Source organism: Oncorhynchus mykiss, chromosome 2 (assembly GCF_057628025.1).
Source record: "Oncorhynchus mykiss isolate SJ-2025 chromosome 2, ASM5762802v1, whole genome shotgun sequence".
Lineage (NCBI taxonomy): Eukaryota > Metazoa > Chordata > Actinopteri > Salmoniformes > Salmonidae > Oncorhynchus > Oncorhynchus mykiss.
The window spans coordinates 28,038,110-28,050,616 of record NC_143023.1 but is presented as its reverse complement, the minus strand read 5'-3'; the positions used below and the strand labels follow the sequence as shown (position 1 = coordinate 28,050,616).

The 12,507-nt window shown below is 41.4% G+C and overlaps 1 protein-coding gene across 1 annotated transcript in view; it reads right to left on the bottom strand.

The window, feature by feature from the left end:
- Positions 1-9,250: 9,250 nt before the first annotated feature.
- LOC110485968 (aromatic-L-amino-acid decarboxylase) overlaps positions 9,251-12,507 on the bottom strand; it is a 31,612-nt gene continuing 28,355 nt past the window's right edge. The window contains exons 13-14 of the mRNA XM_021557241.3: positions 12,327-12,428; positions 9,251-11,996 (exon numbers count right to left, since the gene is read on the bottom strand). Coding sequence (XP_021412916.1) covers positions 11,796-11,996; positions 12,327-12,428 — 303 coding nt within the window. The 3' untranslated portion in view covers positions 9,251-11,795. The remainder of the gene's footprint in view (positions 11,997-12,326; positions 12,429-12,507) is intronic.

The window sequence follows — 12,507 nt, the reverse complement described above, 5'->3', positions numbered from 1 at the left end:
GCCCCTCCCATCTGAGAAGACCAATATCAAGAAAGCGGTGGGATGTTTGTTGAACTTATATTAGGAGAAATAGACAATAGAGATAATCTATCACACAACAGCCTTTATTCAACTAGGTAAGTCACTGAGAACACATTCTCTTTTGCAATAACGACCAGAGTTAAATATTTACAGTTGATCGGCAGAGGACTTAATGCAAAGGTCTACGGAAAGCCCAGTGAAGAAAACAATGCATGGAGCATTAGTTAGGATTCGACCCAATACCGGGTGCACTGTAGAAAGTTTAGTTTTACCATCCGACACAGGTGAGGTGAATCAACCCAGCCTATTTAACATACAGTACAGTACACTCTAAAAATTTGTGGTGACTCGAGGAACCCTGGAGATCCTCTATGAACCCCTGGATATCCTCAAGGAACCATTGCTAGTCACTTGTTCATATTTGCACCTCTGGTTGGTTGATGGGTTCCTGTAACAAATGGTTCCTGGAGGAACCCTGGACTGGAGGCGTGGCTTAGTAGGATCGTGGCTTACAGATAGACATTTTTTGGTAAATTACATTCCTGTTCATCTGTTCTGTTGTATTGTCATTGCATGTTGAGGTTGAACACTGACAGTTTTGTAGATTCATTGAGGCCTACTAGGATGTATGAATTCGTCAAGAGCTTATGCAAATCCTTAAATTGGAATAATTACCATTTTAAGACAATATGTAATCAGCAACCTTATTAATATTATATTGGAATATGTATCATGTATAAATATTCAAGGACATAGACATTTGCCGTGTACAAGCTTAACATGATGAACAGGAATGGCATTTACTCTAACGGGTGGCCAAAAGTAACTACCTGAAAGCTATGCCTCCAATCTTCTGATAGGCTACTGCCTCTACAATATATTATTAAAAAGGTTCAACATTTAATCTCTCCCAACACAAAAAGCTTGCGGTTTGTACTTTTACACAGAGAAGACCCTTCTCAGAGTGGTTCCTCATGGAACCTTTTTGACCTGGAAAGGTTCCACTGGTGTGGCAATTTTTTAACTACAAACATTTCTTCCAGGCACCTTTACTGTTAAGAGTGTAGAGTAGAATCAATGCTGTAATATCCTGATAGAGAAAGTAAAGCAAACAGATAGGCCACTGTGTATGAGCTGCTAGCTAGCTAACTTTACTGTGGAGATAAGTGAATTAAATATCATCAGCTAGCTAACTTCCTATTAGCTAGCTAACTTGATGTTCTTAGAATTGTAAGGTAAAACCACAAGCCACAAATGCAATGTAGAAGAGGGTGAAAGGACTGCAGCTCCAGCTGTCAGAAAACGGAGAGAGTAGGCTACTGGATAGGCAGGTCATTTTCTGAGAGGACACTGTGAAAGGATTCTCCAGTTCCAGTCCTTAGTAAGGGAAACTATTAGGACAGAGAGATAATAGCAATATAATATTCAGTGCCCGTCTAATTTTTGTATAATGAAGCCTGTTTCTTTGTGATGTTTTCTGTCCTCAGATACGGAGAGCTACAGTATGAAAGCCTGTCTTCAGATGAAGAGGTCCCAATGAATGTCCCAAGAGACTAAGGCCATATCCTTGTTTACCGGGTTATATGTATACCTACACTCTTAGAAAAAAGGGGTTCCTAAAGGGTTCTTCGGCTGTCCCCATAGTAGAACCCTTTTGGGTTCCATGTATAACCCTCTGTGGAAATGGTTCTACATTGAACCCAAAAGGGTTCTACCTGGAACCAAAAAGGGTTCTTCAAAGGGTTCTCCTATGGGGACAGAGGAGGAACCCTTTTAGGTTCTAGATAGCAACTTTTATTCTAAGATTGTATGTTACCAAATGCTATATACAGTTAAAAGTGACACAATGTATAACCCTATTACAACTGGAGCAGGCCAACCCTACTTCAGGATGTCTGCTGGGTGTGCAGGCTTCTGTTCCAGCCCAGCACTAACACACCTGATTCAACTTATGGAACCTAATGGGTTGATAATCAAGTGTTCTATTGCTGAGCTGGAATAGAAGTCTGCTCACCCAGGAGATCAGGGATCAGTGGAGCAAGGTTGGCCAACGCTGGTATATACTTTCTTTTGTTCACCTGAAATCTTCTCAAGAGGGCCTTGATTAACAGACTTGGGTGTGTTTCAGGGTTGGATCAAAGCAGGAGTAGCGCTCCTGATGGAGGGTTGACCACGTGTTTTATACAGTAGCCTAACTAACAGTGCAGTTATATTACTTTGTGATGGGGTTAAGTGCCTTGCTCAAGGGAACAATGGCAGGATATGATGCATGAATTCAGAGAGCAGCCTCGCATTGTTAAAGGGAAACTTAATTGTTCATTTTCATATTCATCATATCCACCACCACCAGAACATAAACATATGTCAAAATGGTGCATTTCTATGTTTTGTAGTTAAAATGATAGAGGAAGACGTCTTCCAAAAACATAATCGGTGTGCATTGTGTGATTTTGACCAATTGTGAGTAGGCATTGCCTACTAATTGCCTACTAATTGTCTACTAATTGGTTGATGATGTCAGTGGAAACACTTATCTTTCTCTAGCTTTTTTGCTACAAAACATAGAAATGTTTTTTTTTCCATCTGATTTTAATGACATTATGTCAATAGGTTTTATTGGTTTAAACTCATTTTTATTGTTTCAGTTACCACTGGACAAGTAGTTAGCCAAAATGTACCATAGGACCATATCGTCCTAGTCAAAAAATACCAGTGGTATACAGCTACCACACAGTTTACCATTACCACAAACATTACCACATAATGCGGCACCAACAAATTACCACACAAAAACCACCGGATTTGTAATGAGAGCAGCTGGGCTGCCTCCCAGTCATGCTATTGCTAACATGCCTGTGCAAGGCTTGAGTTTCTTCCTTGTTTGGTTGATGGACAGGGTATTTCAAGTTTCTTATTTTTTTCTACTCTATTCTCATTTGAAAATGTAAAAAAAACAGTTGCAACTGTCTACAGTCCTTTTGTCCAGTATTTTGGCACCTTAACACCACTCCAGCCGGATGGTCTCTTTACAGTAACCATTCTAACCATTCTAACCAAAGTGAAAGATACATTTATGAGCAGCATGAACATGCCTCACCATGGGGCTGTCAGAGGCGACAGTTAACTAATCTGTCACTCAAATATGTTTGGCATGCTTCACACACACTTACGCCCCCCCCCCCCCCCCCCCCCCCACACACACACACAGAAACATTTGAAAACATGCACACATACATGCACACACCTCCACACACACACGCATGGAAACAGTTGAACATGCACCTAACAGTGTACTTGTAAGCAAACCGAGAAGCTTTGCTGCGTTATGATGTGGGGCTTATCTTCTGGGAAATGCACAGACCACATGAGAAAGGACCTGTCATTAGGGAGGCTGCATATGCTGCTGTTGTCTGCTGTACAGATAAATGGACAAATAAACCTCAAACAGCACTCAGAAGGGCAGGCTGGACAGGCTTCCTTTGATAGCCTACAGTAACAATATGCAGTGTCGAAAGTATCACACAAAGACAGCTAACTAGACTACTGCTGCCTGCATTGAAATCCACTAGACTCGTGTGCGGTCCAAGGCTGAGTACAATACAAAGCAAGGGGCGATAATCAAACTGAATTTGATTTGTGATTCATCATGCAGAGAGATTTACTGGGGTATTTTTAGCTACTGGGAGTGTGATCTGACACCCATTTGTCTGAGGAAAGCGGAAAGGCAGCCCCTTACAATTAGATTTAGGAGGAAGATGCAGGAAAGCTAGCAAGGCTCCACTATCTCCCATACTGACTGAATATTTCTGTCTTCATAGCTCTGCACACAAACAATAGCACCTGCGAACATCAGTCTTTTAGATTGTGAACTTTAATTCAGTTAGCAACGCAAATTGATGGAGTGTGTGTGTGTGCTCATCTTTCACTGTGACAGTAAAGACATTTTTTGCAGTTGTTTTATCATAATTATTCAAAATGTTAACCCAAACTGAAGCGTCGTCTTGCCTCAAGAGGAGTTACGCGGTTGTCTTACAATTTTAATACAAGCTCTACCAACAGAAAAGGCCTGCAGTAAACAATGCGACTTTGCGCACTGAAATGCAACGTACATTGCAACAATATCTATTGAGAACATCTGTGATTTACCTTTTGGAACACATCTGTTTTGATCGCATTGCAACTACAAAATGCTCCATGCATTGTTTTCGTAACAGGGCTTTCCGTTGACCTTTTTATTCAAATTCTTCTATCTCAGTTCATCGGCATCAACCTCGCTACATTTAACACTGCGTTACAACATCTGAAATCCACAGAGGAATAGACCCAAAAATGAATGACATTGAACTCAATGTGCTCAGAGTGCACTAAACTCCTCATTCGGAGAAGACACTAGCGTGAATAGTATGTGGCCTTGCTTGTGGCCTGATCAATTAGAACAGAAAGCTCTTTGGATCCTCGGTTGGTTGACTGTCAGGAGCCACAAAAGAAAACAGAAGGATAAGCTAATCAAAGAGGATCATTAGAGAAGAGACAGATCATATATGGTCTCTCTGCGGCCGGCAGCACTAGGAATCAACTATCAATGAATTATGAGACTACTGCCATTAAAATGGCCTCTAACAAACTGAGTTAATTCAGTCTAGAACAACATTTAAGGTGTCAAATTAGTCTTTCTGAAAAATGCTATTTTCTCATAATGACGTTATGAGATATTGAAACAGTGGAACACTATACAATACCAGGCTATGGGACAGAATTGCTGAATTCAAATCTATCTAAGTTATGTTACCTTACCAACATTGTAGCCTACTAACACTTGAAAAGTATGTAATGATGTAAGGCAAATGCGACTGTTAGATACATCTCTGCCGTGTGTACATTATTTGTGTCTCCCAATACAAAGACAGTATTATTAGAGGAGCATTGGATAGCCAGCAGTTCAATGTATCACAAGAAAAGGGCACTGTATATTCCATAAAATACCCAACTACTCAGAAATGTGGAATGACTCAGAAAATACAGTCTGTTTGGAGTAGGCCCACATTCCATCCATGATATCCACCAGATATGGGTTCAAATAATATTTGTTATATTTCATATACCTTGACAGTTTGCTTGAGGCTGCCTGGAGTGCCAGATAGGAGATGTTTGCGAAATCAGGACTATTCCATTGATTTGAATGATTCCATTGCGCCAGGCATGATCAGTCGAACACAGTATAAGTATTTTAAAGATTTCAAATACTATTTGAACCTAGGTCTGATATCCACTAGACATCTACCCCCATTTGAACCGTTTTCTCCTGTTAAATACAATCAAGTCATCTGAAAGTATGTTGCTAATGTCCCCCATGTGTAGATGATTTAAAAACCTGGGGGAGAAGCCTGTTTGATGCTAACAGGTTTAATATTTTATTACATGTTATGATAATTATTTATACAAGTTCATTATTCTTGTTATTACAGCATCATAATGCAGTATACCTTTCAGCCTTACTTCTAATATATTACTGAAGCAGCTTCGTCTTAAAGGATGTTACATAATACAATAGGCAATAGGCTTTGCATGTAAAGTTGTGAAATACTAACCTTCATTAGGATTAAATGACTGGGGCACTGTGCTAATCTCATTTCAATGTGGTAGTACAGCAATCAAAGCACAGTTCAACACAAGCATTACACGCAAGCTCTGAAACAGGATACGCTGGTTCTCCGATATAGCTATGACTGTAAATTAGATTTGCTTCTTATGACTTGCAGTGATTTCCCATTCGGGTCTGTGACAATGTCGAAACACATTATCTATCTAGTCTACTACCAATTAACAATGTCTAATAGGGAAATGGCCACGATGGATTACAGGGACAATTGGGATTGGGAACAGTTTTTAATACAACTTTGTGGATGCTGGAAGGCTGTGTGTAACTTACATCTGCATCTATCACTTGCAGTTTAGCTTCCTGCGCACAACATGGGCTTTCTGTTTCACTAAGGGCGGAGGTCATAAACCTGGCAGTGTGGTGCCAGGACAATAAACTCTCTCTTAACGTCATTAAGACCAAGGAGCTGATCATAGACTACATTAAAGAGCATCCTGACTGGTTGTATCACCGTCTGGTATGGCAACTGCACCACCCTCAACCGAAAGGCAGAGGGTGGTGCGGACGGCCCAAAGCATCAGTGTGGGCGAGCTCCCAGCCATCCAGGACTTACAGTACATGCCAGGCGGTGTCTGAGAAAGGCCCGATAAATTGCAAAAGACTCCAGTCAACCGAGACATGGACTATTCTCCATGCTCCCGTCTGGCAGGCGGTAACAGTGCATCAAGGCTCCTAAACAGCTTCTATCCCCAGGTTATAAGACTGTTAAATGGCTAACAATTACTGCTCTCCCTCTCACACAGACTATCCACACTGACTCTCTGCCCATCCACAGGTCTCTACCCACTCAAACACACACCTTCACTGTCACTCCTACTCACATGCGCACACACACACATATACCCTCACAGATAACTGACACACTCTTTTCACCTCCTTACACCTACGTGGTTTCTGAAATTATTATTGATTAGATTTTTTACCAGCATTACACTGCCGTTCTTTGATTATTGATTGCCATTACCATGTATCTATTTATCCTGCTACTAGTCAGCATTACTCCTGTTCACAAGTACAGTGCCTTCAGAAAGTATTCAGACCCCTTGACTTTTTCCACATTTTGTTAGGTTACAGCCTTATTCTAAAATCGATTAAATAATTTCCCCCCTCAATCTACACACAATACCCCATAATGACAAAGCAAAATCAGCTTGAATTTTTTTTCAAATTTATATATATTAAAAAAAACTGAAATATCACATTTACATGAGTATTCAGAACCTTTACTCAGTACTTTGTTGAAGCACCTTTGGCAACGTTTACAGCATTGAGTCTTCTTGGTTATGATGCTATAAGCTTGGCACACCTGCATTTGAGGAGTTTATCCCATTCTTCTCTGCAGATCCTCTCAAGCTCTGTCAGGTTGGATGGGGAGCATTGTTACACAGCTATCTTCAGGTCTCTCCAGAGATGTTAGATCGGGTTCAAGTCCGGGCTCTGGCTAGGACACTCAAGGACATTCAGAGACTTGTCCCGAAGCAACTCCTGCGTTGTCTTGGCTGTGTGCTTAGAGTCGTTGTCCAGTTGAAGGTGAAATTTCGCCTCAGTCTGAGGTCCTGAGCACTCTGAAACTGGTTTTCATCAAGGATCTCTCTGTACTTTGCTCCGTTCATCTTTGCCTCGATCCTGACTAATCTCCCAGTCACTGCCACTGAAAAAAAGAAAAAAAAGAAAAACACCTTCACAGCATGATGCTGCCACCACCATTCTTCTCCATAGGTATGGTGCCAGGTTTCCTCCAGACGTAATGCTTGGCATTCAAGCCAAAGAGTTCAATCTTGGTTTCGTCAGACCAGAGAATCTTGTTTCTCATGGTCTGAGAGTCTTTAGGTGCCTTTTGTCAAACTCCAAGCGGGCTGTCATGTGCCTTTTACTGAGGAGTGGCTTCCGTCTGGCCAATCTACCATAAGGTCTGATTGGTGGAGAGCTGCAGAGATGGTTGCCCTTCTGGAAGGGTCTCCCATCTCCAAAGAGGAACTCTGGAGCTCTGTCAGAGCAACCATTGGGTTCTTGGTCACCTCCCCAACCAAGGTCCTTCTCCCCTGAATGCTCAGTTTGGCCAGGCGGCCAGCTCTAGGAAGAGCCTTGGTGGTTCCAAATTTCTTCCATTTAAGAATGAAGGTGGGGACATTCAATGCTGCAGAAATGTTTTGGTACCCTTCCCCAGATCTGTGCCTCAACACAATATTGAGCTATACGGACAATTCCGTCGACCTCATGGCTTGGTCTTTGCTCTGACATGCAGTGACAACTGTGACCTTATATAGAAAGGTGTGTGTCTTTCCAAGTCATGTCCAATCAATTAAATGTACCACAGGTGGACTCTAATCAAGTTGTAGAAACATCTCAAGGATGATCAATGGAAACAGGATGCAACTGGATGCAACATAGCAAAGGGTCTGAATACTTGTGTAAATAAGGTATTTCTGTTTTATTTATTTTTTATACATTTGCAACATTTTCAAAAAACAGTTTTTCTCTTTGTCATTTTGGGGTATTGTGTGTAGATTGCTGAGAAAATGTGTTTATTTAATAAATTTAAGAATAAGGCTATAACTTCAAGGGGTCTGAATACTCTATATTATCATTAGTATACTATCATAAGTATTTCTATACTCCTACTACCAGTCACTTTTTATGTATAAACCCACCTCAACAACTCCAGTACCCCTGCACATTGAATAAGGTACTGGCACTTGTTTGTGACAGATCCCAGAGCTGCTTTTCAATACAGACCAGATCTGGTTGTTGGGCTCCCCTGGTGGGCCTGTTTGGAACCTGGGTGTACATCCCAAATTACACCCATTCCCTATTTAGTGCAATACTATATAGGGAATATGGTGCCAATACGGATGCAGAATTGGTATGTTAGGCTTTTTAGCTGAACGTTTTACCAAAGATTTTTATAACTAAACCAAGATAGACCACCACCTGTCGTTTTCAAAGGGAACAAATTAGTCATAGTGGGCCGAACAAGTAAGGAGGTAGGCAGAGCCGAGCACGAGCTAGTGAGATCCTATTGGCTCGTTCTCCGCATGCATCTGCATATTTCCGGATGTCTCCTCTGTGAAGTGCGCTTGTGCAATAACTAAATTCAACCTTTGCATTCCTTCTAAACAATTTAGTCCACTCTGTCCATAACACATTCTAGTTTTGAGAACAGAAAACTGTATTGAAATCAAATTATTATTCAATGAGAAAATGTGCAGAATGTTGCCCAAAATTAATCTTGTTCCATCTTCTCCCACGGCCGGCCAGTGGGCTTCCTCTCACTATTATATTCCGTAGTGAGTGGAAACGCCAAGCAGATGCTTCACATTTATACATCCGGTGAATTGCCGGTCTCATTGTTCCATCTGTGGTTTTACTGCTCCAACCGTCGCTGGACTAGGACAATGCTGCCATCTAGTGGTTTGCCAGGGCATCGCACCAAAACTCCTAAATATTGTATTTGAAATGGTGTGATTTTGATAGTGCTGATTTAGTTTAAAATAGGCTAATCATACATAATCATTGGTGGGTACCAATGGACCTTTCCAATCCAATGTGAAAGTATGACATACTCAAATACACATCGCAAACACATTTATTTTGTTGTGTAAAGAGGACAGTACAATGATGCCACAAGGCAGATAAGTAGCAGGAAGCCACAAAGCATATAAAAGAATACAGCTATGCTTAAGGTTTTCCTCCTTCAAAAAACATAGGATTGCACTACCACCTTATCGCCAGGTAAGAGATGATCAAGTTAACAATACAATTTCCCCCCAGTGTGAGACTGAAGCAGTCAGCCCACTGCTGGTTATATCAAGTAAACACAGACACAAAAGAGACAAAAAGACACCACTACACATATTCTACACACACACACCCCTCCATCCCTCATTCAAAAGGCACACTTGACTTGTGAATCAAACCAGGGACAGGGATATTTTATCTCTTGATTACTTAGTTAATTTATTTTGAGTGACTCCATGACATGCTGGGAATCACAGCTTAAAGGTCTAATCTAATTCAACTGGTTTGTTTATCCAACAGCCCAACAGAAACATCATATGATGTGCATACAGTAGAGTACACATTTGAAACACATTCATATTACCTTCTTAAGGAGAGACCCTCTCAAGTCAATTCCTCCTTGGCTCACTGCTACTGCTGAGGGCATTAAGTGAAGCTAGGTACATATTGTTTTTGTGTCTCTTCAAATCAACTGAGACATTAACTGTTGTCTGTATATTTTATTCATGCAGGGCAAAAGCTTACAGTAAGTGTTTTAACTGATGCTCCCATAAGAGCTCTTATTTGTCTCATGGGTTATTATGCTGTTCAGGACAAAACTGCTTATGAAACAGGGTTGGGGTCAATTCCTTTTCTATTCAGTCGATTAGGGAGTTAAACATTTTTGCTCAATGTTTCTCTATGAGAACATTTTGGAATTAGAATTTTAGTTTACTTTCAGAATTGACTGAATTGAAACGGGAATGGCCACAACTCTGATATAAGCTACCTGTTTATCTGGTATACGATACCTGTGTCTCTGGTATAAGATACCTGTGTCTCTGGTATAAGATACCTGTGTCTCTGGTATAAGATACCTGTGTCTCTTGTATTAGATACCTGATTTTCTGGTATAAGATATCTGTTATTCTGGTATAAGATACATGTGTCTCTGGTATAAGATACCTGTGTCTCTTGTATAAGATACCTGTGTCTCTTGTATAAGATACCTGTGTCTCTTGTATAAGATACCTGTGTCTCTTGTATAAGATACCTGTGTCTCTGGTATAAGATACCTGTTTCTCTCTTTGGCAAAATCTCAACATGCTGTTAATTTTTTTGGCTTCATGAAAACAGTGAACAGCTCACACCTTGTGGGATACTAACTGTTTCTATCTCTACTTACTGTATAATGGTGCCAAACCATACAATGTTTTCTGACTCTTAAATGTTTTGAATTGTGAACATGTATAATGTGCAATCTTGTTTTAGGGACCTACACTATCCCAATGTTTTAATCAATATGCCCCTAAGGAGATAAATAATATTGTACTGAATTGAATACCTCTACTAATCACTCCACTAGAGCAGGTAAACACAGCTGAGTGACCAGAGCCTGGATAAACCTCAGGCAGGATAAAGCCCCACATACTAAGTCCTTGCCTGTATTTTTAGCATGCTGGCCTTTCTCTAAAGTGATTTGGATGAACAGTTGGTTGAGAAGGGACAGGGCAGGGTAGGTGAGGGTGAGGGTGGAGAGGGGTTGTAGGAGCAGGTGGGGCATACACAGAGCCCTGAGGGGGGTGGTGCCCGTCTCTAGCCTGGCCTCTCTCATTTAGCATACTGGTGTGGAGTCAAAGCAGAACTCAGTCAGTCTGGTTTTACATAGAACACATGCTTGAGTATTGTCAGTAAACCCTACACTACAGTAACATATCAGGCAAAACCTTAACATCTGGATATGATTTGCTTCACTCACATACGCACCTTTAATTTATTCACACTCACCAACACAAATTCACTGATTCACATACAACCACACATATAAATACACACATGGGATGAGACAGCAAAGAGAAAGGGCTGCAGTTACAGTATGCTGATGATGTAAACACAGTGAGATCACGGGAGGTTGGTGCCACCTCAATTAGGGAGGATGGGTTCGTGGTAATGACTGGAGCGGAATCGGTGGAATGGTATCAAACACATGGTTTGATGTCATTCCAGTCGCTCCGTTTCAGCCATTATTATGAGCCGTCCTCCCCTCAGCAGCCTCCATTGAGTGAGATCCAGGCCTGTATTCATATAGCATCTCAGAGTAGGAGTGCTGAACTAGGATCACTTTAGCCTTTTACTTCACAAGAAATAAGACAACATGGAAACTCCTACTCTGAGACACTTTTTGAATACCAGCCATGGTCAGGTGGGGTTAGGGCCCTTATTCATCATGCATCTCAGAGTAGGAGTGCTGATCTAAGATCCACTTCTAGGATCAATTTAGTATTTTATATTTTAATGAATGGACAGGGGACCTGATCCTAGACCTGCACTCTTACTCTGAAATACTTGATACTTACAGCTCCTGGTCCAACCCAGCCTGTCTAGTCAATGTGGATGGTCAGTGGGGCAGCTCCTGCATGACCTCTTCGGCCAGCTGTGTGATGAGTCGCCAGGCCTCGCGGATGTGACGTGACTCGGTGGTGCGGGCGCAGACAGCGAAGCGCAGCACAAACTGACCAGACAGCTGGCACGGCACCAGATGGATCTTCCTGCCATTGTTGATCCTCTTCAGCAAGGTCTCGTTCACCTCGTTGGAGCCCTTATAGGAGGAAAGGTAAGATAGTTTGCCTCCCAAATAGCACCCTATTCCCTATATAGTGCACCCTATTACCTATATATCCCATTGGGCTCTGGTAAAAAAAAGTAGTGCAGTATATAGGGAACAGTGTGCCATTTAGGATGTAACAATAGTCAAATACTTTTTAAAAACTTAAAGAAATGTATGCCGGCAATGTGAACTAAAACTATACCATAGACCTAACGATAAATTATTTTAGTCTATTCCAGTCCAAAGATAGTTTCCGAACGTTTATGAACGTTTGATGATCATGTCCTGAACTAACATTCACAGTTGGCTGAATTGTCTTACCTTTAGTCTAAAGCAGACCAGCCCCAAGACGACGTCTGCACTGATCTCAAAGCGCTGGTCAGCTCGAACCAGGCTCTCAAACTCTTTGGCCAACTCCACATGCTGTGAAGGCAGAGAGACAGTCATTCATTCATACTCAGACAGCCTTCCACTGAAGTCTGAGGTGCTGCTTATGGAAATG